We start from the raw sequence: 23,823 nt of genomic DNA, 5'->3' as shown, positions 1-23,823 counted from the left end.
AACATACAGGGTAGCTTTATTTTATGTTAGAAAATAGGTCTAACATAACTAGTCATTTTTAGACAACAAAGATGGGATTTCGGTCTATAATGCTTTAGGACATGGGTTTTCAAACTGTGGTCCGAGGACCCCCAGGGGGCCACAAGGAAGTTCTGGAGGGTCCGTGGAAAAGTTTAGAGAAAAACTGTGTAATAACATTTACAAATAAATACATAGATAAAATAAATGAATTAGGCTATATTAAAATAGATAAAAAAATTAACATTTTTTACAGTATATAATAAAAAACAAATGTTCATATAATGTAACGTAATAGAAATTTAGAAAATATTTTCCACAATTTTTTCAATTTTGTTATAATTATTTTTTTTATTTTTTAAATAACCATATTTGTAATAAGTGTGTCTTTATACCAGACTTTATACCATACACTATATAAATGTATTTAATAAAATTGATCTTACTTGGGGGTTAGGGTGGCAGATATATATATGCTAAGTATACCACATTTGTAAAATATAATTGTAGTAATTAAGTAATAAAATGCTTGAAATTTAAGAATCTCAACATTCAGGGAGTTCCTGCTCCAATTTGAAAACTAATCTTCTACGTCATATGCACGAGTTAAAAGTGATGTACTGTAGAACACCAACTGGATTTTTGACTGCCCAAATTATAAACCTGTAAATCTGGAATGCACTCCAGTCATCTTTAATTAGAAATAAACAGTTTTTGGTTTTAACTGCTTTGCTAATTGTCTCTTGTTTTTAAACATGTGGCTCAAAAGTATAGTGTAATTATGGTTTCAATTACCATAAAAAAAAACAAAAAAACATCAAAGCTGCTTTTTTCAACAATTTTTTTTTTTTTTACATATAATTATTCTAGATCATTGTTCTAGATTATTACACACCATATTCAGTATTTATGAGACATAAAGTGTGGACAAAAATGTATATGAGCACCTTTTCTTCCTGGTGTCCGCTGCAGCTTGTAACCTGATATCTTTAGAGCTGTCAAGCCAGTAAAGCATTGTTTCCTTTACTGCAGATCTATAACTCAGATCTATACAGATTAGGCTTTGAGCCAAGCTGTCTACCGTAAACAAACAAATGAGAGGTGGTATGTTGCCCTGTGTATGAACTACTAGTTCATTATTTTGTCAAAAATGGAAGCTTTGCCATTGCAATGTGGAGGCAAGCCTATTTATTTTTATCTACTTTCACAAACAGTTTAAAAATGGTGACATTTGAAGGTAAACTGACACGAGATAATACAAAATGTACATAAAACACACACGTCTGTATAAAATACACAAAAGTGAAACTATTAATAAACTAAAAAAAAAAAAAAAAAAAAACATTAAATATACCAAGCAATTCAGGATCATTACAGAGATATTGATAGTTCAACAAATACCTCTTTAAGGACTATTTACATGATATTCTCCAATTAACTGCAAGAAGCTCAAAGATTCCAGTGAATTCCTACTTCTAAAATGATATATACATTGCAATTTAAATGTTGCTCCACATGACATGTTAGTAACATAGTAACTTGCATTCGATGGATTCATGTAACTGTTCACTGCTGTGCTTTAAGTTGTCCTTCCCTTTGCTCTATTGAATTCAATATGAAATTATTTCAATACCAACCAAGACCAAGCCAAACACACTGTAAATTCCTGAAGATATAGTCATGGACATATTTGTTTCTGCCAGTCACTTCTTTTCTGGGAACCTCTGTGAAGTTCATGATAAACTTTGAAAGTATATTGGAGTTCTGTTTAGCTGTAACCATCATTCCAGTCCATGACTTTGTCATACTCCTGAATTTTCTGCTTTATGTGAGCAAGTTTGTTCTTCAGATATTCACACCTCTCTTTTTTCTCCAGGTACGTTGGATCCTAAAACCAGAAACAGGGAAAGTAATCTTTGCCGAGCACTCTCACACAGACAGGAAGTTTGTAAACACGTCAATAGCTCCATTTACGTCCCCCTAACATTTCCAGTTTTTCAGTTTCAGCTGTCTGTGGAACTCAAACAGTTGATACCGTCATTCTTTTGTAATGACTAAAGAATGTAGAAGGGCAACAGGCAGATGATGAAGGGTTTAAAATGGGTCGAACAACTTGTAGAACATAGGTCATAATTAACCTTCTTTGGGGAAAAAGGAAAATGCCTACGATTTATTCTGTTTATCATTTTTAAATGGATAGAAGTAGAACATATAAAAAGTTAAATAATACTTACAGTCTTTTTTCTCTTATACTCTTGAATAACGCTTTTGATTCTCTCTTGTTCCTACGGGAGGAAAACAAAGTTTGATAAAACAACATCAAGATTTTGTGTTATATAAAATATATAACAGAATTATCTTTGGCTACTGTGATCAGTCACCAGTTTTTCATCATTTTTAAATCATCTTTGTGCATTCACTAATTAATTTTAATTGTCATGTGGTATGACAAATGAATTTTTTGAAGTACAAATATTCCATGTATTTACTCAATTAATATGAGCTCATAAAAACTGTGTATAATAATTGTGAAAGTTTGCAAAAGTTTGTGTATAATAATTGTAAGAATTTGCAAAATCACCATTACCATTTGGCTGGACGGCTGTTGTGCTAGATTCCTCATCAGATTATCCATTTCATCAAACTTCTGCGTTAAGACCTGAACCTCAGCATGAATCTCTTTATACTCTGCATACTGATCATTAAACACAGCCTTGTATCGCTCCCTCTCCTCGTCAGAGCGGATTGTGGGATATTTCCTGTGAGGAGAAAAAAAGACAGAACATATCAGGTATAGTCATTACAAAAGGGGTGATGGATAAAAAACCCTGCATAAGGCAACTATAACCATTACTAAATATGTGTGCTAGTTTCCGAACAGTTTGCAGTTTATATATTGTATAAAATGTCTTGAATTAAATGTCTGAAAGTATTCTTTTGCAACTCACGCCACATAATCTGCAATGACCACAGGTTTGGGGATGTGGCCAGCAGGGATATGACCCCTTAATATCTCTGGTTCCATCATAACTGGAGGGACTGGTGTGCCATCAAATGAATCTGGATTAGCCATTACTGGAGCAGCTCGGATGGGCACAGAGACGCTTGAACCAGCATCAATCTGAGATAAAAATGGCAGATTACAACAACAGTTTTTAAAATCTAAAAATGTTCTTCTTCAAAATTCAACTGCTTACCATATTAAGTGGTAGTGCTGCTGATTTCATCTAAATACAAATAAGAACAGAAAAGCAAGCAAATTAAACTTTATTAGTTCAGTTTGAGTTATTTAATTTTTTTATTTCAAAGAACGAATGATTTGAACTTTACATCTGGTCCCATTCTTTCTCTGCGCATCCTTGCAGCTTCATGTCTCCACAGCTTTAGACACACGCCTGCTCCCACAAGATACAACAGCATGTTGAAAAAGAGGAAGATGATGGCAGCGTTCTGCCCAGCCTCCGTTCGGCAAAACCCCGCATTGGGCCCAGCGTTGAAGTGTGGATAATAGCAGAGACCTCCACGGACTGTGTCTCGCACATACACAATTGCACCTGTCAAGTAGAGCAATCCTAATGACAAGTTTATCACACACTCCGTGATTGGCCACCAGCTGGAGTCGAGTAGAATGGTACGATAATACATGGTTATTCCTAACACTAATAGAATGATAGTCACTACCCAGGCCACTCCAGCCACCACGATGACAAAAGGAGTCAAGGGTCCTGAGTATGAAATCCCAGTTCCTCCATACATCCCACCCATTGTTGATCCTCCATACGCTCCCCCATACATCTGCTGATTCGAATAACCAAACATATTAAACCACTCATTATCCTTGTGCACGTATGCACAGACGCAAGCAAAAACAGCAGCCCCCAAAAGCAACTCCACGCATCCCAAAATACGCAAAAGTCCGGCCCAGGACTTCATGTACGCGTAGCGCAGATTGTAATCCTCCACCTTCTCACTATAAGTCATAGCCGTCTGCAAAGAGCGTCCAGAAACTGATTCCAGTGGCTCCCCTAATAACATCGCCTGCTCCTTCCTTGAATTGTAGCTGCCTCCGGACCCTCCAAAAGGGTCTAGGTAAGAGCTGGGGGCTGTAGGTGACGGTGGAGGGGAGCACGGGACGCCTTCGGAGGTGGTGTTCACATCAGGTGGAGGTGGAGGAAAGGTCCATTTCTTGCTGCCTTGGTTGCCACTGGCTCTGAAGAAATTCTTCACAGAGTCAGGAATAAAGCGTCGGATGGGTTTGATGTCCATAGCATCATCCACCTGGTCTTCAACATCACTCGGGTAGAAATCTGGGCCAACAGGAGGGTTTTCGGGTAGTGGAGGTGGTGGTAAACTGTCATAGCTTGATTCTGCCACTTCACCACCAAGAGGGTAAGGAACCTGCTGACCCCACGGCAGTGAGCCGATAGGCACCTGATCGTAGTGAGGCATATCTCTGACCCGATCAAAGTGGGACGCTGACCCGTTTCCAGCTGACATGTGGGTGATCCTAACAGCTGACTGAACTGAGGATCAGAAAGTTGATTAACATATATTATAATGCCTGGAGTCACATACTTTCTGTCACATCTTTTAAAAGTAAGGATTCACTTATATTAAATTACTGGCTGACACTAATAAGGTAATATCATGTCTTATGTTTTATAACCGATAAATGGTCAAAATTAATTAATAAGAAATAAATACATTACACACTAAAACATCAAATCAATCTGTTTAAAATGTTTAAAAAGTCGATGTAGGTTTTACAAAGTTATGATCTACAGTGTGAAAAATGCACAAATATATCATTCACCCCTACATAAAAGATACAAATAAAAAAATATTGCTTTGGCTACTACAAAACCCTGAAATCAATGACTGTCTTACCTCGGTACAGTAGTTACATTGCCTCACGGGGTGAATTTAAAACCGTGTTTTTTCCCTCACAAAGCTCCCTGGAATAAAGATAGAAAAGTGTCTGTTTACACTGGCGAACAGGGCTCAAATGTAGAGAAATAATAATGTAGCAAAATGACTTTATGGTGACGATAGAACATCTACATGATCTTTGCGAGATTTGAAACCTGCCAGAAATGAAACGGAACGAACGCATACAGGCTACACCTCAGCTCTAAAGTCATCCAAATAAGCATAAAAGGAATACTCTAAATAACCTAATTTCATTATAGTTAATATAATTGTCTACATACATTAAATATGAGACTACAAGCTACATAAATTAGTCTAAAATACACATAGAAAAACATCGGTCTCATACCTGGACTGGTATCGATACTTTCACCTGTCTTCCGCCAGTGGTGCTACAGGTGAAGGGGGATCGATCACGTGACTTGTCCAGGCCCAATGTGTGATGTCACAATAGAAACCAGTTTGACAAGAAAACACTAGGTGAAACAATATGTACACGCACAAATGAAGGAAGAAAAAAAAAGTTGAACTATCGACACAAATTGTGTGGGTTTTTTTTCAGGATGGCACTGTGTATGTACTACATGGTCATTAGCGACAACGGTCACTAGGCTACTTATAATTAATAAAGAACAAAACAGCTTAAAATTGTTTATTTTGGAATGAACTTAAACATCTTGCTAAACATACTGTAGTTGATCAGACAAAACACAACAGCCCAACATATCAAAATTTCACATCTGTGAACTTACTCACTAAATTTCATTCATGTGACTGCTTTACTCCAATTACAATTTAATTAGTAATTTTTTTTTTTTTTACAATTTTACTGATACAATCACTGAAAACCAAGTTGCAACATAAAAACCTTCAGCCATCTATTCCAACAACACTGGACTAAAGCTTTATAGTCTAGATATACAGACTGAAGCAACAGAAATATTTTTTCCCCATTCTTCCGTTTTATTATTACTTTTTTATTATTATTCCTGCACTTGAAAATATGCCAGACGAACTGAATGATCCAAGAATGAATTTTAGTAATTTTAGAAGTAGTTGGTTGGATTGTTGACAGAACATCAAGAGGGGAATATAAGCAATATATATATATATTATAGCAAAAATAGAAATGGCAATTTGAAAGGACTAATTAAAGTGAATAAAACAAACTCTACATCATGAGTGATTTTTTCTTGCTGTAAACAACACTTAGCTAGATTCCTTTCTCAGTTTTATAAAAAAAAATGTTTTACCCAATTTAATCTAATTATTTTAAGTATAAACTTATTATGTACTTATGTACCTTATGATCATCTTTTGAGGAGAAACACCCAAGCAATTTAGCCTTATTTTCTGTGAATTAGAGTTGATCCTACCAATTACTAACAAATGTAAAATGTTGTTGGTATTTGGTGGCAGCTAAACAATAATAGATCATTTATTAAAGACTTTTAATTCATCTTTGATGATTTATCAAGGCAGACCAAGAGAAATAAAGTTACCCAATATAAAAATATTTATTTCTTCCATTCATTTTGGAATTGTGTTTAACTTATTTCAAATAGAGTAATTATTAACAGCCTCACACATTTTTAGTGCCAATAGAACCATACTCTGTCTGGGGCCACAATAACTATGAAATGTGATGTCTATCTACTTTGACATGAACTCAAAAGTGCTTGAGCCTTTCACATATAATGTCCCATGTCAATTGTTGTCTTTCATCCATTGTTCAGTCCACTGAACAATTTGATCCAGATTCCTCTCCAGGTCCTCAGGAGTATTACTGGGGAGCTGGTGGACTATCTCCTCCTTGTAGGCTTCCATGGCTTCCTCAAAGATAGTCTGGAAGATCTCACACTGCACATTGTCCTGGAGCTTCTTTCCTATGTACCCTCTGAATATGAAAGATATGAAGCTAAATCACTGCAACAGGAAGCATACAGCCACACAGTATTTAAACAGATTTCTCAACTATACATCGGGCTCTTAATCACAAAGACTAAATATGCTATATGGGTGATTCTTCAATTAGGTGAACTTTTCTGCCCGTTAGGATGATTCAAAATGCTTTTACTCATTTATAGTGTTGAAATGTTAAAATTGTTTCCTTGCGTTACAGAATTTTCCTGTTTTGCTCAACCCTATCCCAATCTATTTTCAAGATTTCAAGTAGACAAAAGTGCCCCAAATTAAAGTATTACATGCTATAAATGTTATTGTAATCCACTGTAATAAACACAAACCTGCTTTCAAGACGATTGTAGAGATTGGTGTTGTCTGTGCGGAGGACAAAAACAATGTGAAACCAGCGTTCAGGAAAGAAATCACAGCCATGGTAATCAATTATGACGCCTCCGTCTCCCATTTTGTCCTCCAGTTCATCCACAACCTAGAATATTAAAATTATCTTTACATTGGTATATTATTTGCAGTATGTTGGATGTGCTTTTGAATGGTGACCAGTGTGGTTTCAATAACCGGCTGAATACCTTACATCTATTTGATAGGACGTAATAAAATGCAATTTGTTCAAAATTAAGTTAAACAAATTCTGTGAATATAAATCATCCAAATAAAGGGGGACTACTAAACTAAAACATGCCAATTAGATCCACTGCAGTAGTACATACCCTGTCCTCATCCAATATAGGGCACTGGTATTCTTCATCAAATCCATCGAACAACTGACCTGAATAGATAATAAAAATGTAGAAAGTAGCAAAAAAAAGTCGCAAAGTAATAAAAAAAAAAATCCACATTTTTTAAAAATTAACGATAAAATATGACTGCAATGAACAGCAACTTACCCTCCTGTGCCAAATCCCCAACATTGACATAGGTTAGTCCTGTTCTCTGAGCCAACTCTTTGCCTAGAGTGGTTTTTCCTACCCCAGGGGTTCCTGTCAATTCATGAGGAAGCATAGCAATGTTTACATTTTTTATACCCACTAAATACATCTTAACTACGTTTGAATGGCAGGGAACACTCTAATACATCATCAGCATGTCGTTTCTTTTAAAACACACAACTTGCAGTCGCGCATTCGTTTATTTATAACATACGTCTATACTTTTGTATAATCATCTAGAGAAATGTTAAGGCAGACTAAGTTACCTGTGAGAAGAATGTTTGGTCTCTTCATGATTCTCATTGCAAGGTATCACACGTGGAAAAATGTAATTAATACCACAAATCGTTTTACACAAATATCAACCGGATATTCAGTATCAATAAGCAAACAAAAACATGTGATATTCAGTTAATGCGTTGGTCATATCTTCTTATGTGGCTAACATAGATCAACATAAAAACGTGTTCAAATTGTTGGAGCGTAGTTGATGACGCAATCATCGTGCGCCAGCGGAGGGGCGGTTCATCACAGCTTTAAAGGGATAGTTAGCGCGATGTTACTTGTTACTTGCAACAGTGAATAGTCGGCATTGTTATACTACAAACATCATCTGTAGAAATGACCAGGGTGAGTTTGAAATGTACTGCCTAAACAGTGTGTTAGCTACGATTCTGATGTTTGGCCCGATAACTTGACAATGATTGCTAGCATTCGTAATATCAAGCTAACGGTCAGAAGCGAACTTTCTGAACTTGACTAGCAAGTTTAGTCAAAATGCCCGACAAAGCTTTTATTAAATAAGAGATTAGAAGTATGAGATTATTTTTATAATAAAGCTTTCACTGGTATCTTGAAGCAATTTGTCTGTTTGAAGAGTTCTTTCTGCTCCCCATGAGTTTATAGATAGATGAAAGTCAACATTTACCACGCTCGTATTCTCATTTAAGCCTTCAGAGGTAAATCACATCATCATGCAGTTTTATATATTATGTGAATTATTTGGTTTTCATCCCAGCGCATTTTTGCATGGAGTAACTGAATGGGACGTCAGAGCTGATGATGTCAAAGCTGTCTCTGGGAGGAAAGCAGTCCTCTGGAAAAGTATGTAACCTCTATGAAAGTTCTTGATATCTTGATTCTTAATATCCCCAAAAGCTGAATGTTTTAAATTACATACGTTCTTCAGATTTAATCTGCACACTGAGAATGGATGTAGATGCTTTAAATCTACTGATAATGATGTGTATTATATATGTTCTGTTGTTATTTCCTGTTAAGTTAAACAACTGGGTTGAGCCATCATTTGGTGAACTTTTGGGAGGAGTGAATAGGACACTGAAAAAGGGGCCACTCTCAGGGGAAAGCAAAACTACCAGGTGGCCATCAACTGGGGACCAAACTGAGAAAAAATCGAGGAAGAGGAAAGTAGATCCTCATGTGTCCAACAACCAGATCAGTGTGTCAAGTGAAGCAGATAAACTAGACCAGGATGAGCCCTGGGTGGATCTGCATGCACCCCAATCACAGGTACAGAAATTGTGCATATCAGGGGTGCTCAGTACAGATTTTGGAAATCTACCTTTCTGCAGTTTAGTTCCATCCCCTTTCTAACACACCTAGCTGTGTGTTTGAAGTAAAGCTAAACTTAATATAACTAGTTCAGGTGTGTTTTCATAAGTTTAACTCTAGTCTAGGTCACACAAACTATTTCACTCTGAGAATACATGTTTATCTGCTACTTAACCATTTCATATTATTTTTGTTATCTCAATTTACAAGCATTATTGCTTAAAATGCTTCTTTCTCTCTGATAGGCCGAATTGGCAGTCCACAAAAAGAAAGTCGAAGAAGTTGAAAGCTGGTTGAGAGTTCATTTGGACAAATCAAAAAAGGTCTGGAAAGTATGACATGCATGTTGTGTGATGTATGTTTTAATAATTTGGATCTATTTCATATTATATTTCCTTTTTATATTTCATTTCATGTTTTTTATGTTGTATTTGTTGCTATATCTCCACAGGGTGGTGCCATTCTGTTGCTCACTGGTCCCTCAGGATGTGGGAAGACAGCTACTGTTCAAGTTCTTGCCAAGGATTTGGGTTTTCATATTCAAGAATGGTCAAATCCCTCCACCACCTCTCAGTACAAAATGGAAGATTTGTTCACGCAAAGCTTTGATCCAGGTCAGGAGTGTTTTCTTCTTACTAGCAATGACTAGTGTACATGTAGCGAAACCATGCATTATGTCTAGTGAACGGGAATTATTTAGCAACCCTATTTTTAACATATAGCAGAATCATTTATAGATAAAGTTATATCTCAGTCTCTTTGTTTTTGCTAGCTTGTTCAAATGACCTTTTTATTTCAACAGATTCAAGGTTTAACCGTTTCCATGGCAGCTCACAAACAGGGTTATTCCAAGAGTTCCTGCTAAGAGCCAACAAATACAACCGTCTACAAATGAGCGGAGAGAAACTCACTGAAGACAGGAAAATAATTCTTATAGAGGTGCTGCACAGAACGGCTCTTCAAACATATTACTATGATGTTGAATATTTAGCTTTGTTAGTTTGTGCACATAAAATGCTGGCATAAAGCTAAAATAAATTTTAGAAAATAGAAAGCACCTAGCAAAAACAACGAATTTTACTTTCACAAGAATGATTAAATGAGCAAAAATGGAATGAAACTCAAAACATAAAAGCTTAATGACAATTTCTAATTGGTTCTTTTCAGGAATTCCCAAACCAGTTCTATAGACAACCAGTGTGCTTGCATGATATACTCAGGTGGGCACAAGTACTATATTTTGAAGTATTTTAATGGCAAGATGTCACTGGTGTCTTGCATGTAATTTTCCTTGCTTTTTGCTTGCTCTTTCAGGCAATTTATTAAGACTAGCCGGTGTCCATTGGTCCTGATTGTGTCTGATAGCCTCAGCGGGGACAAGAACTCCAGGCATCTCTTCAAGGATGTTCTGCATGAACTTGAAATTCACAACATTAGGTACAAATAAAAAAACATGTTTTTTTTCCATAAAATCTACTTAAACGTATTCAAATCCAAGGTCGTCAGGTAAAATATTATTTACTCTGAACCTTCAATAAGACTTGAAATATGTAAAAGTATCCTGTCCTGGGGTCTGTTTAGTTAATTATTTCTCTCTTTCAGTTTTAACCCTGTGGCCCCCACCAGTATGATGAAGGTCCTAAGCCGCATTGTGACCATTGAAGTGGGAAAGGTAGGTTGTGTGGTTTGTTTTTCTATATATATATATATATATATATATATATATATATATATCCCCGCTTAGCAGATATTTATGACTCTGAGATCCCCCATTGTTCTCTCACCACTTTCTCTAAACGGTCTTTGCAGAGTTCAGGCAGGATCTCTGTTCCTGATAAAGCTGCTCTAGATCTTCTCTGCTCAGGAAGCTCAGGAGATATTCGCAGTGCCATCAACAGTTTGCAGTTTTCTTCATTTACTGGTGAGTAAAGCTTTACTGACCAACAGCTTTATATAATATGTTATTATGGTATAAGATTTATAAAAGAAAGATTTTTTTCAATTATGCAATCATTCATTTCAATTCTCAGACAATAGTCTGGAGAGGAGACTCTGGGCTTCTAAGAAAGGCAAGTCCTCTTCAGCAAAACCTGCTGTAAGGGCAAAGGGGAGGAGCAAGTCTTCAAAATCAACAGACATGCAGGTTGAAAGCCCAGCTATTGGAGGGAAAGATGCTTCACTCTTCCTTTTCAGAGCTTTAGGGAAAATCCTCTACTGCAAACGTTAGTCCATTTCACTCCCATTTTTGAAACTTTCTTGCTGAAATGTTATTCTATGATGAATGTGTTATAATGTACATGATGAACTGCATGTAAATTAATTTGTATTTATACAAATGGATGGCATGTGATTTTTAGGTGAAAGCTATGACAGCTCTCAAGCACCCAAACTGCCTCCACATTTAACAGATCATCAGAGGGACAAATTGCTTGTTGATCCAGAAGTAAATATTAATATATATTACATGTTACAATATATATTTTTTTAAATTGCTTTAATGTTCTAACAATCTTCTGATTATAATATTTTCCTCAGCTTGTCATTGAGCGTTCTCATATGTCAGGTGAATTCTTCAACCTTTACCTGCATCAGAACTACCCTGACTTCTTTTCGGATGTGGAGGATATAGCACGGGCCAGCGAGTACCTCTCTGATGCTGACTTCCTGACAGCAGAGTGGAGTGTGAGTGCAAATGCTGTCAGACTTCCATAACAACACGCATAGGGATATGTCGAGTTACTCTGATTGTACTGCACATTTGGATCCCAGAGGATTACAACAACAACTTGGTGTTCCTTTTTTCACAGTCAAGGTCGACTATGTTGGAATATGGCTCATCAGTGGCAACTAGAGGCCTTATGCACTCAAACTCTTCTCGAGCAAAAGCCAACAGCCAATCCACTGCCGGTTTCAGGCCTCTTCATAAACCGCATTGGCTTCACATAAATAAGACGGTATATTTCTTTTTTTACTTTGGTACATTTACATTATTCAGCATTTTAAAGAATTGTTGAATTTTTATATATTTTAATTTTTAATTTTGTGATAGTATCGAGAGAATTACCTGACCGCACAGTCGCTCTTCTTAAATTTCTGCCTTACCCCTGTGAGCCTCCTGACAGAATTGGTGCCTTACCTTGCAAAGCTCACCAACCCAATGAGAAATCAAGGTGAACATGTGACCTTAGCATCCGCAAAATATACAATTAAATGTTTAAATTGAATCAGACTGAATAGCATAATCTTTAAAGTTAAATATGTTGACTATTTTCCTGCCTCCTACACATACATGCAAGACTTTTCGAATTGTGCATTTCATTTTTGTGTTGTTTTTCTATAAGTGATTTAATATATTTTTTATCTTTGTCATATCAGCTCAAATAGCCTTTATCCAGAATGTTGGCCATCTTTCGCAAAAGAGGGTTCCTGGAAGGTAAACAAAACTTTGAATTGTTGCATTTGAAATGTCTAAAATGTTATTGAAATGGTTTAATAAATGGCTTTATTTGCAGGTTGAGACTTGAAGCACTTGGTGACAAAGACCCAGGCATTTTAGATGCTGACAGTGAAAATGAAGAATCTTCTGCTGCTCAGCACCTTGAACCAGGTACTACACCAGGGAATGCCACAACTGAGTCCAACTTGTCAAATAGCCAGGATCCTCCTGGAGAACTTTCTGCCAGCCAGCCCCAGCCTGCAAGTTCTGAAGCCCTTTTGGATGAGGAAGACCTGTTAATTGAAGACTATGACAGTGATTGACTGATCACAAGACTTATATGGACTTATTTAATATCACTTGCTAGCCTGATGCAATTGTTGAACATTTAGATCGTTTTTGTTTTTTTGTTTTTAAGATGGTAATTATTTGTAGATATTTATGTGCTTCAACACAGTATGTTGATGTTGAAAATTGTTCATATGTTCTTACTTGTTGAAATGTACTTGTTTTGTACATTGTTTCAGCAGGTTTTTTGAAAGTATCTCTAAAAAAAATAAAACAGAGATAATTTACAGCCATAACTTAAGTTTAACGTTGTCACGGTCTAACAGTGCTCTGGGACTGAGAAGTAGATAATCTATTCTTCAGTCAAGGAGGTGACTATAATAAATCAATGTTTGCAACTTTGATGACTGTTTTTTTATTTATTTATTGGAAAAATCTCTGAATCAATATTAGTTACTGTAAAGCTGGGGTCTGTGAAGATGCAGGAAGTCCATGGTATGTGTTATATATTTGTTATTATGTTTTAAAATGACATTACAAATGTTTCAAATTTTTTTGTGATTAACCTCATAGCTTTATTTTCAATTGTATTATTTTATCACAGTTAAAACAAACAACCTCATCTCTGCAGTTGCTCCTCTGTCTTATTTTTATTTCATGTCTTGGGTTGGAGAATCGTCCAAAGGGAAACGCAAAAGAGGAAAGTTAGGATAATACTTGTAGGCTAGTGTTTATGAATGATTTTATGAAAGTTATTATTGTTATTGACTTAGCCCTTGCACTGTAAAGCTTGAAAACCCCTGTTAGAGCGACATTTCTTGATCTACAGTACGTACCTTTGTAATAAAGCACCTGTCAAGACAGACACGCCCCTTTACAGAAGTTTCACTTCCTCAAAGCGGAAAGATATTGATGTGGAATTTCGCCGTTGTTCTTGTCGGCGAAATACAAAAACATCTACCCACGGACAGGTTTGTAATGGTTATGTATTCTTCCTCTACACTCAAGGAATGCTAAAAGTTTCGTTTTACGTAGGTAAGTTTATAGCTCGATTTAACATTTCCATGTCTGCTGTTTTGACTATCAAACATTTAAATTGATGTCACTTTCAATGCATTTAAATATGCTCTACGTAGTACAACATGCTTGATATACTTAGTTTTGTGTCTAATGCGCTCACTCTTTTTTTTCTTCAATAGTTTATTGTGATGCAGGGTGAGGGTTCATGCCCTCAATGCCTCACAGAAGATGACATGGCAGAGGGGGATCTGGGTGATGGCATGGGGGCCAGATCCAGAGGACATCATGACCATCTCCCACAAATAAAGAGCAGGGGGAGGTTTCTGGACTTCTTGTCCCAGTCACGGCCAATCAAAGGGGGCAGCGAGAGAAGCAATGGACCGTTCTCCTGGACATCATGCAGAACTATGTATGCTGTTTTTAGGGAAGAACTGGAAGCTGAACGAGTTGCACAGCGGGAGAAAAGACAGTCTGGTCAGTTTTCTGGACTTTCATTTAAAGTAATTTAAACCTGTCAAACCTCTTTGATTCTTTCATGGACACGGAGCAGACTAATCTATACTGTATGAACCACATAATAAGTGACTTATGTTTAAAAGCTTTACAAAGAGGATAATTTTCTGGTAATGTACTCCAAACTCTGTAGGGGTTATTATTTGCATGCTCTGTTGATTTGTGGTGTTTGGTGAAGTTAACACCTGCTATTTCTTATCAGGGAGTTGACTTTGTGTACTCGCTTGAGCAATTCTGTACTTAAACAAATATTCAACAATAGTTATTTGAGAACCACACTACTACCAGGATATGATGTGTTGGCAATCCTAGAAAACCATATGCCGACATGCAAAAAACAAAAGTATCTTATTTTCTAAAGTTAACGGCATTCTTTTGTAGAAAGCTCCTCTGAGGACACAAGTGAAGAGCTGCAGAGAAGACTACAGGAGGTCACAGAGGTAAACTCACAGATTTGCACTAATGAGTGTAATAAATATAATAAAAGATCAAACACAATATTTTGCCATGTCTCACACATTAGAGTCACAGAAAAGTGGCTCCTTTATGAGTTTTTTTAACGGAGTAAAGAAAAGATTTATCTTTACATATGAACATGTCTCAGGTGTATGCAAATCTTCTTCACTCTATATCAGGAAGTGGAGCTGTTACGCACCGAACTGGAGGTCACTCATCGCCACCTGGAGGGGAAACATGAGGCTCTTAGGATCTTGCAAGGACAGGTATTTAAAAAACGTTATTGTTTAATTAAGTCTAATTTATTAGCCTAAGTCATTTATGAAGTGTGCTACATTTTGTCCTCGAAGGCAATCTTGGACAAAGCTACTTGTCATAGTAAAATATTGCTTCAGAAGAGTGAAGAGAGGACCAAGGTCCTAGAAAAGGTGACTCAAACAACTACATCTTTAAAAAAAATATTTTTAATTCAAGCATATTCCTGAAAATAGGGTCTCATTCCTGTGAAATTGTTTCCACACAGGAGGTTAATGCACTGCAGTGGGAGATCACCTTCAACCAGGTGCAGTTCAAGAATGTGGAAAACTCATGGAGTTTAAAGTATGAGAGGTATACCCATGCAAAAAGACTATCAGTTATTTTGTAAATGCATGTTATAGATGTTATGAACAATTCATCCATGTTTCATTTTTTGACCTTGCAATGTTTCATCAAAATGTCATAACTGGACCTTCCGACGTCTTCTTGGTGACATATGCAGGACGTCTCCAAATATTTAGTGCACTTAAACCCCTGCAAGTGTCCTGTCCATCTGTCTCTACTTTTGAGGGCAATGCCCACACCTCAAAATCCAGTCAACTAATGGATAGAACCAAGTCCCTATTTTACGTTTTTTCCCCCAATGATCTATTACCCTCAGATATACGTCACAATACAGAAGAAAAGATTTGCTGCTACTTCCATTTCATTCAAGGTTGCCAGGTCTGCGTAACAAAATCAGCCCAACTGTTATTCAAAGCCCACCAAATCACAGCCAAAACTAGCCCAATCACATTTCAGTTGGGTTTCCCCATAAAAATCGTGTTTTGGGGGGTAAAAAAATCTATTTCCAGGGGGACCAGCAGACTAAAAAACAAACCCCAACAACAGTGTTAAAGTAGCCCAATTCCACGGGAAAACCGCAGACTTGGCAACACTGATTTCATTGCGTCTTTATAGTCAATGTGAAATGTCATCTGCAACCCATTTTGCTTTTTTAATAATGTATCCATTAAGACTTTAAATATGCATTAAGGAACTATAAAAATGCCCACATCTCATTGGTTCCATGTAAATACCACCTCAGGGTGTTGGCAGAAAATGAAGTCCTAAAGAAAGCACTAGAGGAGAAAATGAAAGAGCACCAGGAGCAAAGGACAGAGAATGCATGTAAGTCACATCATATTTCCTACTTTTATTTGATGACCCAATAACTGGTTTGTTCCCAGTACATATTTATGTGTTTTGTGTCTTAGCTCTAAGCCAAAAATGTCTGGAGCTCCTGTCCATGCTTAGTACTAAGGAAAGAAGGGACTTCCAGAGTACCCAGCCTTCCTGCAGCCTCAGAACAGACGGTTCAGCTCTGGAGGTAACGTTGGTGAATTGTAGTCTGTGATAAATAGCTCTGTTCTGTAGTAAACAGCTCTCTGTCCTCTTATCTTGTTGTTAAGTTGGCGGTGTATGGGGCATGCCAGTGTAACTCTAATGGTGGCAAGCCATGCTCTTGTGCTAGAAGTGCTGCTGCAAGTCGCAAACAGGTTCTCCAGCTCAAGCAAGAGGTACTCATCTTGTATTTGTCAATACTTCAGTTCCATTACCTTGTACCAATGCATGTATTAACCATTACAGGGCTGGCTTTGCTCATTTGTCTTTGAGGGTCTTGTAACACAGTGCATTTGTCTGCATTAGCTGGAGGAGCAGCAGAAGAGGAAGGAGGAGGCTTACGTCATGATGGATGCTTTCCGTATCGCCTTTGAGCAACAGCTCAGGAGAGTCGGTGAGAACGTGCTCCGACAGGCTGAGACAGACAGACACCAGCCGCATTACCAAAGACATGAGAGGGGTAAAGGGCTGCTCAGTTTTATAGCTAAAACCTGAGGATGGTGCCAAATCATGCAGTGCAACGTATTTCACCTTCATTAAAGATGTCCACCGAAATCTTACCTAAGATTTAGTGTCAGTAAAATATCAAATCACCAATCAAATCTGACAATGATGGTATTGTAAATTGTGCTTTTTTTTTGGCTCAAGTGAAAGCCCAGTGTTATTTTTGTATTATTTATATACTATTGTAGTTTTTATGAATATTTTGAATTGGCTCTTGTTTTTATATGTTCAGTTTTCTTTTTTAGTAATTTTGTAATGTGCTTTTGTTATTTTTTAGTTTTCTTTTTATTAAATATTACTATTCAGGTAATTGCAGTGTCATGTGGCACAATGCTGTAATTTTACAATGGGATTCTTTTTATTTCCAGTAATTAGGTTGTTTTTTTTTTTTTTTTTAAGGAAAGCGAGGGTCTCTCAGTGTAGGTGAAAGACTGAAAAAATTTCTGCCCACAACAAGCGAAGAAAAGATAACAGCCGATTCAAATGAAACACTGCATATGCTGCTTGATCTGGTCAGTATACTATATATATATATATATATATATATATATATATATATATATATATATATATATATATATATATGTATATATATATATATGTATATATACACACAGTATCTCACAAAAGTGAGTACACCCCTCACATTTCAGCAAACATTTTAGTGTATCTTCTCAAGGGACAATACTATAGAAATGAAACGTGCATATTTTAGAGTAGTCAATGTGCTGCTTGTATAGCAGTATATATTTACTGTCCTCTGAAAATAACTCAACACACAGCCATTATTGTCAAAATAACTGGCAACAAAAGTGAGTACATCCTAAGTGAACATGTCAAAACTGTGTCCAAAGTGTCAATATTTTGTGTGAGCACCATTGTTATCTAGCACTGCCTTAATCCTCCTGGGCATGGAATTCACCAGAGCTGCACAGGTTGTTGCTGGGACCCTGGCCTGTACTGTAACTCAGTTTTAGGGTGTTACCAATCTTCTTATAGCCTAGGCCATCTTTGTGGAGAGCAACAATTCTAATTCTCAGATCCTTAGAGTTCTTTGCCATGAGGTGCCATGTTGAACATCCAGTGGTCAGTATGAGAGAATTGTACTCAAAGCACAAATTGTAATTGCTCTAATACAAGATGGGCAATTCCACGCAAAACTGTCACATCCATAACACCAACACAATGCCATTGTATTTAGTTGGCGTTATGGATGTGACAGTTTTGCGTGGATTTGCCCAGATACACAAATGTATGGTCCTGGCAAGCATACAAAACAAGTAATAAAAACTCGTTGAGTGTTTTAGCGCAATTTTCTGACCTCATGGGATCACAACACTAAGAGTGTTTTTTTTGTGCGTTCCCGAGATTAGACCTTCCTTAACATAATGCCGAAAACCCGAAGTCTCTAGGTGGTCTGGTTGAGGAGTAGATAGAAGTGCAAGATTGGTGCGCACAGACAGAACAGAAATCATGAGTTAACAATCGCAATTTTGTCCGGTGGAAAATTGCGCTAAAAATGAACATGATGAATTGGACATGTGGCTTTGCATGGTTAAACGACGTACAGCTATTATCACTTAGGGTGTACTCACATTTCTTGCCAGCTATTTTGACAATAATGGCTGTATGTTGAGTTATTTTCAGAGGACAGTAAATATATACTGCTATACAAGCAGCACATTGACTACTCTAAAATATATCCAAGTTTCATTTCTATAGTATTGTCCCTTGAGAAGATACTAAAATGTTTGCTGAAATGTGAGGGGTGTATATATACTCTATATATTCCCTCACATTACATTTTGAGTTTACTACTTTTTAGTTGTCTTCCTCCTTCAGTTAAATGACAAAGAGGAGGCCTTGGCACATCAGAGGAAGGTGAGCTACATGTTGGCACGAAACACTGAAGACTTGGAAAAACGTCTCCAGATGCAGCTAGAGGAGCTGGAACCCTCACACAAAGACAGTAATACAAAAACAGAGGCTTCTTTGGAGAGTGAATGGAGCAGAGAAGGAGACGATATATACTCAGACAGCCATGGATCACAACATCTCACTGTCCCTGACAGCCCTACAGCTGATGATGAGCAGACCTCCAAATCCACCGAAATGAGAGAAACTAAACCTGACAATAAAGATGTTTAAAATAATGAGAAAAGAAGGAAGTTTCATGTTGTATTTTTTCAAAAGTAAAAATGCCTGCATTATCTTCATATTATGTAGGCCTACTAGGCCTACTAAACTAGGACACCAGGTAACCCAGATTATAACCTTGGATAACAGAACCAAAATATCACAACACAACTGAATGATATTGCTAACAACATAGCTACTAATCTTTCATTTTTGTCTCGACAGCGAAACAAAAGTGAACATTTTGTAGTAAAAGTTGAATATATGCTTTTCAATTAGCCTAGTAGCCTACCTTTTGATCCAACAGCTTATGCTTGCAATTAGTGTTTATAGATTAAAAGTGCCTGTGTATAGCTACATTTCTTTACAAAATAAAAAAATATAGAAATTTCAACAATATTTAGCTACAAGTGTGTTAAAATAATATATTTACATTCTCATTATGTCAATTTTAAAATTACATGTATTAAAAACGTATCGTCATTATTATTATTAATATAACAATTGACGTGGGAAAGACAAGAGCCGGTCAATGTCTCTGAGAAAGACGTAGCTAATGTTAATGGAAGCGCGATGTGCAGAGGACTGAATAACTACATATCCCACAATGCTTTATGCTACCGGTTTCCGTTAGCTGTCGTAATGTAATGCAAATGTTATGTTCGCAAAAAAAGACATTATTTATAACAATACATGGGTTTGGTTAGACATAAATGGTACCGTTTTATCTTATGTGGCACAGTTATCGCATCTTTGTTCGTTTGGTACCTCAAATTACAGACACTGTCAAACTCCAAAGGTAAGAAAGCTAACTTGCTAGCTGTGTCACTGCATTGGTCAAATAAATAAATAATAATCTGTGTAAATTCAGGACTAGGACTAAACTTTGTAATGTTGTATAGTCGTAGGATCAATGAGTGAACACACACTGGAATATTTCCTCAACAAGGGGACGATAAAACGAAAAGATGCTGCTGATATCGAGTGGTATCATGCAGTAAACAGCAAGAGTAAACTCATAGAGGCTCTTCGAGGTGAGTATGCATTACAAAGTATGAAGAAGCATTTACTTTGCTCCTGCACTACTTTACCCTTAGGCTTTTCTCATGACAACGTATGATCGAGTTTGAGTAATAATGCGTGTTATGATAATGTTTTCTCACTCTTGCCTTTGCTCTTCATTGAGGTTCTGCACAGATGATTGAAGCAGATGTTCTTCTCAGGGGTCAAGATCCAAAAGAACCCATTATGGCTCACCCGCCTGACAATGACAGTGATATAACTCTGCAGGACTGGCTTAAAGAAGTTGTGAAATCAGGCAAAGGAATAAAATTGGACTTCAAAAGGTGATTTTTCCTTTTTAAATAGCACAGCGTTTTTATTCTTAGATTTAATAATGCTTATTTTGACAGTAGTCATAGTGTTTGTATGGATTGATTTCTCCCACAGTGACCTTGCTGCTTATGAATGAGTGACAGTCATTTTGATTCACAGTCTCGCAGCTGTATCCCAATCCATGATTCTGCTCGAAGAGGTCCGAGATCAGCTGCAGGGACCCGTGTGGATCAATGCTGATGTTCTTCCTGGCCCTGGTGGCAAAGCCACCCCTTTGGACCCTCATGTTTTTCTACAGGAAGTGGCTCAAAGATCAGAAAATGATGTTCTCTCTTTGGGTTGGACCACTGGATGGGATGTAGACGTAGACAATCGTGGTAAGAAGACTGTTACTACACTAAGGTGAAAAGCACTTAAGTTTTTTTTTTATTGACAATCAGTGGTGTGTGCTATATATACGGTGTATATACTCTTCTGTTCAAAAGTCTGGGGTCAGTAAGATTTTTTTATTTAAATAAAGTAAGACTTTACAGACATCAGAAATGATGCATTAAATTTATCAAAGGTGACATTAAAAGCATTTATAATGTATCAAATAATTTCTAAATTAAATAAATGCTGTTTATTTGAACTTTGTATTCATCAAAGAAGCCTGAAAAAATGCCTGAAATCATGGTTAACACAAATATTAAGAAGCACAACTGTTTTTAATGATAATAATTAGAAATGTTACTTAAGCACCAAATCAACTTATTAGAATGATTTCTGAAGGATCATGTGACACTGAAGACTGGAGTGATGATGCAGAAAATTCAGCTTTGCTATCAGAGGAATAAATTACATTTTAAAAGATAATAAAATTGAAAACAGTTCTTTTTAATTGTAATAAAATTTCACAATATTAAATTTTTTACTGTATTTTTTATCAACTAAATGCAGAATTGGTGAGCAAGACTTCTTTCAAAAACATTAAAAAAATCTTACAGACTCATTTATATACACTAATATTCTGCTATGTAGTGTTGACATGTTACCTCCACTGACAAATTTGTTTGTTAGCGTCTATTCTTGTATACATTTTTTTTTGCTTTTTGCCACCAGCCTTTTGCTTTGACTTCCTTATAATTCAGACCTTGATTAGTATTTGCTTTCTGTCTTTGTGTTGTTCTGAGAAATAGGCTATAGCTGGGAGATGGTTCATCAGATGGAAGAATTATGCAGATCCCTAAAGCAACCGGTCACATTTCCAGTCCGTGCAGCTCTCATTCCTGTGTCCTTCCCACAGTTCCAGTGGCTTTTAGAGCGTTCAGACCGGTGAGAAATTAATCAGTCTATTTAAATGTATGTCCAGATTTACTATTATAGATGCTATTAAGCCACACATCTTTGTGAAGGAGTCTTTTTATTACCTCGGAGATTGATTCATATTATATAAGCAAGGACACAATTAAGTTCATCCTAATGCTTTGTAATTTCTTGCTGGATAATTTGGTTCTGGCTCGTCTATTACACTTGTTTGTGACTGGAATAGAAACTCATTGCTTTATCTGAAGGACGGTGTTGAGGCATTACAGGATGTGAAGGGAAGGTTTAAGCCTCCTCTACAGAGATAGTGCGTCTTCTCCCTCTCTTAAGTTAGATTTTGAGGGTGATTGCAGTCACTCAGAACAAGTTAAGGGGAAGTAAGGTCATTATTAATTCTGTGAAAAAGCATAGTTCCTTGTGTGGAAAAAAACAAGTTCCTTAAAAGCGCAATGTTAATTGTCACTTTCATATTAAGATGCCAAATTAAAAGCACCATTCATACATTTTTATTCACTGGTGAAGATGATTGAGCTTTGCCTTAATGTCAGCCTTAATGAGATTCTGTTTAACATCTTGTCTTCTCTCTCTCTCTAAGGTACAGCCTGACTGTATGGACAGGCAAGGATGATGTTCTTAATGTGGAAGATCTGTTGCCCTACAGGAAAAACTTCAACAAAACCAGGATCTACTATGATCTGTTAGAATCACAGTTCAAACAATTTAAGGGACTACCTGGCTACTCCTAAAAAAATCAATTAAACTTAAGGACATTAGCTATGCTTCCATCCGCCTATTTTTTTGCCTGTTTTGGTATATCACATTAAAAAAATGCTGGATGGAAACGCCAAGATGAGCATAAACGTAAAAAAATTGCATAAAAACATGCTCTCAATTGAGGCGGATACATTTTTTTTATCCGATAAAAATACATGCTCATAAACTATGATGGAAACACTTTTACAGAATAAATCCCTTGATGTGCAACAAAAAACTCATGTGACTTTAACTCAGCAGAGGATGTGATTGGATAACTGGACTAACCAGGACTGGCCAGTTTCATTGCACAGCATCTCAAATGCTGGTTTGGTCATTCTGAAATGCATGAGCCCAAGTCTGTCATCAAAATGATTTGGTTTAATTCCCCCCCAGAAGCATCTTACATTATTGCGTTCCCAAACACCAGGCATCCGAACACAAGATAACATGACAGTGGTTATTGCATTTCGTCTGCACGCTCTGAGACGCAAGTCATTTACAATGTAGCAAAAAGAGCCCCTGTGGCTTCCCCAGTTGCAGCAACTTCCATATTTGTTACAGATATTCTGCACCAATTTTCCAGGAAGTGACCATTTTGTTCTCTTGAACACATGGGATGGAAACGCTGTTTTATTCAGATGTTTTATGCTATATTCCAATTGTGCGCATAAGTTAAATCAGCTATTGACTTAGCAAAGAATAACAACTAAACACAATATACATGTACTGTAACATGTAAATACATCCTATGTACTCTGTATCCGAGTCTTACTTTCTACATTTGCATTTTGTAACATTTTGTATATTTACAGTTTATCATTACAAATGAATAATAAAAGAATGGGAAAAAATGCTTATCCTTATTATTAATATGCACTACCATTCAAAAGTTTGGAGATTTTTAAAATGTTTTTAAAAGAAGTCTCTAATGCTCACTAAGGCTAAATTTATTTGATCAAAGATAGAATAAAAAAAATATTACTATTGTAAAATATTATTACAGTGTAAAATAAATGTTTTCTACTTTAGTATAAAATGTATTCCTGTGATGCAAAACAAAAT

At 36.5% G+C, this 23,823-nt stretch overlaps 5 protein-coding genes and 1 long non-coding RNA gene across 9 annotated transcripts; 3 read left to right on the top strand and 3 right to left on the bottom strand.

Moving 5' to 3' along the window:
• Positions 1 to 871: 871 nt before the first annotated feature.
• Positions 872 to 5,343, bottom strand: marveld2b (MARVEL domain containing 2b). Of its 2 annotated transcripts, XM_084115280.1 has the most exons (8): positions 5,297 to 5,343; positions 4,906 to 4,973; positions 3,349 to 4,541; positions 3,216 to 3,245; positions 2,967 to 3,139; positions 2,606 to 2,777; positions 2,253 to 2,303; positions 872 to 1,906 (listed from the first exon to the last, which is right to left on the bottom strand). In XM_084115280.1, the coding sequence occupies exons 3-8, from the start codon at positions 4,513 to 4,515 to the stop codon at positions 1,787 to 1,789; spliced, it is 1,713 nt and encodes a 570-aa protein (XP_083971406.1). In that variant the 5' UTR covers positions 4,516 to 4,541; positions 4,906 to 4,973; positions 5,297 to 5,343; the 3' UTR covers positions 872 to 1,786. The 2 variants fall into 2 exon arrangements, with proteins under 2 accessions (XP_083971406.1, XP_083971407.1); XM_084115281.1 differs by lacking the exon at positions 4,906 to 4,973 and having other exon boundaries at positions 5,297 to 5,337.
• A 242-nt stretch (positions 5,344 to 5,585) lies between these two features.
• ak6 (adenylate kinase 6) lies at positions 5,586 to 8,310 on the bottom strand. The gene is made up of 5 exons (XM_084113528.1): positions 8,066 to 8,310; positions 7,758 to 7,850; positions 7,581 to 7,639; positions 7,194 to 7,339; positions 5,586 to 6,844 (listed from the first exon to the last, which is right to left on the bottom strand). Exons 1-5 carry the CDS (start codon positions 8,100 to 8,102, stop codon positions 6,655 to 6,657), a joined length of 525 nt encoding a protein of 174 aa, XP_083969654.1. The 5' UTR covers positions 8,103 to 8,310; the 3' UTR covers positions 5,586 to 6,654.
• On the top strand, positions 8,304 to 13,497 carry rad17 (RAD17 checkpoint clamp loader component). The gene is made up of 17 exons (XM_084113523.1): positions 8,304 to 8,429; positions 8,818 to 8,903; positions 9,081 to 9,329; positions 9,617 to 9,694; positions 9,823 to 9,985; positions 10,174 to 10,310; positions 10,539 to 10,591; positions 10,686 to 10,808; positions 10,974 to 11,043; positions 11,181 to 11,292; positions 11,402 to 11,593; positions 11,729 to 11,814; positions 11,907 to 12,053; positions 12,179 to 12,325; positions 12,421 to 12,541; positions 12,747 to 12,804; positions 12,884 to 13,497. The coding sequence occupies exons 2-17, from the start codon at positions 8,859 to 8,861 to the stop codon at positions 13,128 to 13,130; spliced, it is 2,028 nt and encodes a 675-aa protein (XP_083969649.1). The 5' UTR covers positions 8,304 to 8,429; positions 8,818 to 8,858; the 3' UTR covers positions 13,131 to 13,497.
• On the bottom strand, positions 13,298 to 20,671 carry LOC311082598. Its single transcript, XR_014606148.1, has 3 exons — positions 20,535 to 20,671; positions 15,284 to 15,308; positions 13,298 to 13,354 (listed from the first exon to the last, which is right to left on the bottom strand). It is a non-coding gene; the product is annotated as an uncharacterized lncRNA (long non-coding RNA).
• ccdc125 (coiled-coil domain containing 125) lies at positions 13,967 to 19,386 on the top strand. 2 transcript variants are annotated; one of them, XM_084113524.1, is made up of 12 exons: positions 13,967 to 14,130; positions 14,295 to 14,589; positions 15,010 to 15,068; positions 15,264 to 15,350; positions 15,435 to 15,512; positions 15,608 to 15,693; positions 16,430 to 16,512; positions 16,599 to 16,711; positions 16,794 to 16,901; positions 17,032 to 17,185; positions 17,629 to 17,741; positions 19,072 to 19,386. In XM_084113524.1, exons 2-12 carry the CDS (start codon positions 14,304 to 14,306, stop codon positions 19,375 to 19,377), a joined length of 1,473 nt encoding a protein of 490 aa, XP_083969650.1. In that variant the 5' UTR covers positions 13,967 to 14,130; positions 14,295 to 14,303; the 3' UTR covers positions 19,378 to 19,386. The 2 variants fall into 2 exon arrangements, with proteins under 2 accessions (XP_083969650.1, XP_083969651.1); XM_084113525.1 differs by having other exon boundaries at positions 13,973 to 14,066.
• On the top strand, positions 19,973 to 23,606 carry fam151b (family with sequence similarity 151 member B). 2 transcript variants are annotated; one of them, XM_084113527.1, is made up of 6 exons: positions 19,973 to 20,164; positions 20,268 to 20,399; positions 20,552 to 20,711; positions 20,860 to 21,077; positions 21,879 to 22,014; positions 22,607 to 23,606. In XM_084113527.1, exons 1-6 carry the CDS (start codon positions 20,059 to 20,061, stop codon positions 22,749 to 22,751), a joined length of 897 nt encoding a protein of 298 aa, XP_083969653.1. In that variant the 5' UTR covers positions 19,973 to 20,058; the 3' UTR covers positions 22,752 to 23,606. The 2 variants fall into 2 exon arrangements, with proteins under 2 accessions (XP_083969653.1, XP_083969652.1); XM_084113526.1 differs by having other exon boundaries at positions 19,980 to 20,164; positions 22,601 to 23,606.
• The last annotated feature ends 217 nt before the right edge of the window (positions 23,607 to 23,823 follow it).

This window comes from Abramis brama (assembly GCF_963993115.1).
Source record: "Abramis brama genome assembly, chromosome: 5".
NCBI lineage: Eukaryota > Metazoa > Chordata > Actinopteri > Cypriniformes > Leuciscidae > Abramis > Abramis brama.
This window is presented reverse-complemented; position numbering and strand designations above follow the sequence as displayed.

Bases quoted from the DNA above. Each gene is read 5' to 3' on its own strand.
- marveld2b (XM_084115280.1), bottom strand. From the start codon at position 4,515: ATGTCAGCTGGAAACGGGTCAGCGTCCCACTTTGATCGGGTCAGAGAT. The intron at 3,140-3,215 runs GTAAGCAGTTGA...TTTTTATCTCAG, and splicing joins CAGCACTACCACTTAATATG to ATTGATGCTGGTTCAAGCGT. The intron at 2,304-2,605 runs GTAATGGTGATT...TTCCTCCCGTAG, and splicing joins AACAGCCGTCCAGCCAAATG to GAACAAGAGAGAATCAAAAG.
- ak6 (XM_084113528.1), bottom strand. From the start codon at position 8,102: ATGAGAATCATGAAGAGACCAAACATTCTTCTCACAG. The intron at 7,640-7,757 runs GTAAGTTGCTGT...TTATCTATTCAG, and splicing joins TGGGGATTTGGCACAGGAGG to GTCAGTTGTTCGATGGATTT. The intron at 7,340-7,580 runs GTATGTACTACT...TTAATATTCTAG, and splicing joins CTATATTGGATGAGGACAGG to GTTGTGGATGAACTGGAGGA.
- rad17 (XM_084113523.1), top strand. From the start codon at position 8,859: ATGATGTCAAAGCTGTCTCTGGGAGGAAAGCAGTCCTCTGGAAAA. The intron at 11,815-11,906 runs GTAAATATTAAT...TATTTTCCTCAG, and splicing joins AATTGCTTGTTGATCCAGAA to CTTGTCATTGAGCGTTCTCA. The intron at 12,326-12,420 runs GTATATTTCTTT...ATTTTGTGATAG, and splicing joins GGCTTCACATAAATAAGACG to TATCGAGAGAATTACCTGAC.
- ccdc125 (XM_084113524.1), top strand. From the start codon at position 14,304: ATGCAGGGTGAGGGTTCATGCCCTCAATGCCTCACAGAAGATGACATG. The intron at 14,590-15,009 runs GTCAGTTTTCTG...ATTCTTTTGTAG, and splicing joins GCGGGAGAAAAGACAGTCTG to AAAGCTCCTCTGAGGACACA. The intron at 16,712-16,793 runs GTAACGTTGGTG...CTTGTTGTTAAG, and splicing joins CAGACGGTTCAGCTCTGGAG to TTGGCGGTGTATGGGGCATG.
- fam151b (XM_084113526.1), top strand. From the start codon at position 20,059: ATGGGTTTGGTTAGACATAAATGGTACCGTTTTATCTTATGTGGCACA. The intron at 20,165-20,267 runs GTAAGAAAGCTA...AATGTTGTATAG, and splicing joins GACACTGTCAAACTCCAAAG to TCGTAGGATCAATGAGTGAA. The intron at 20,712-20,859 runs GTGATTTTTCCT...TTTGATTCACAG, and splicing joins ATAAAATTGGACTTCAAAAG to TCTCGCAGCTGTATCCCAAT.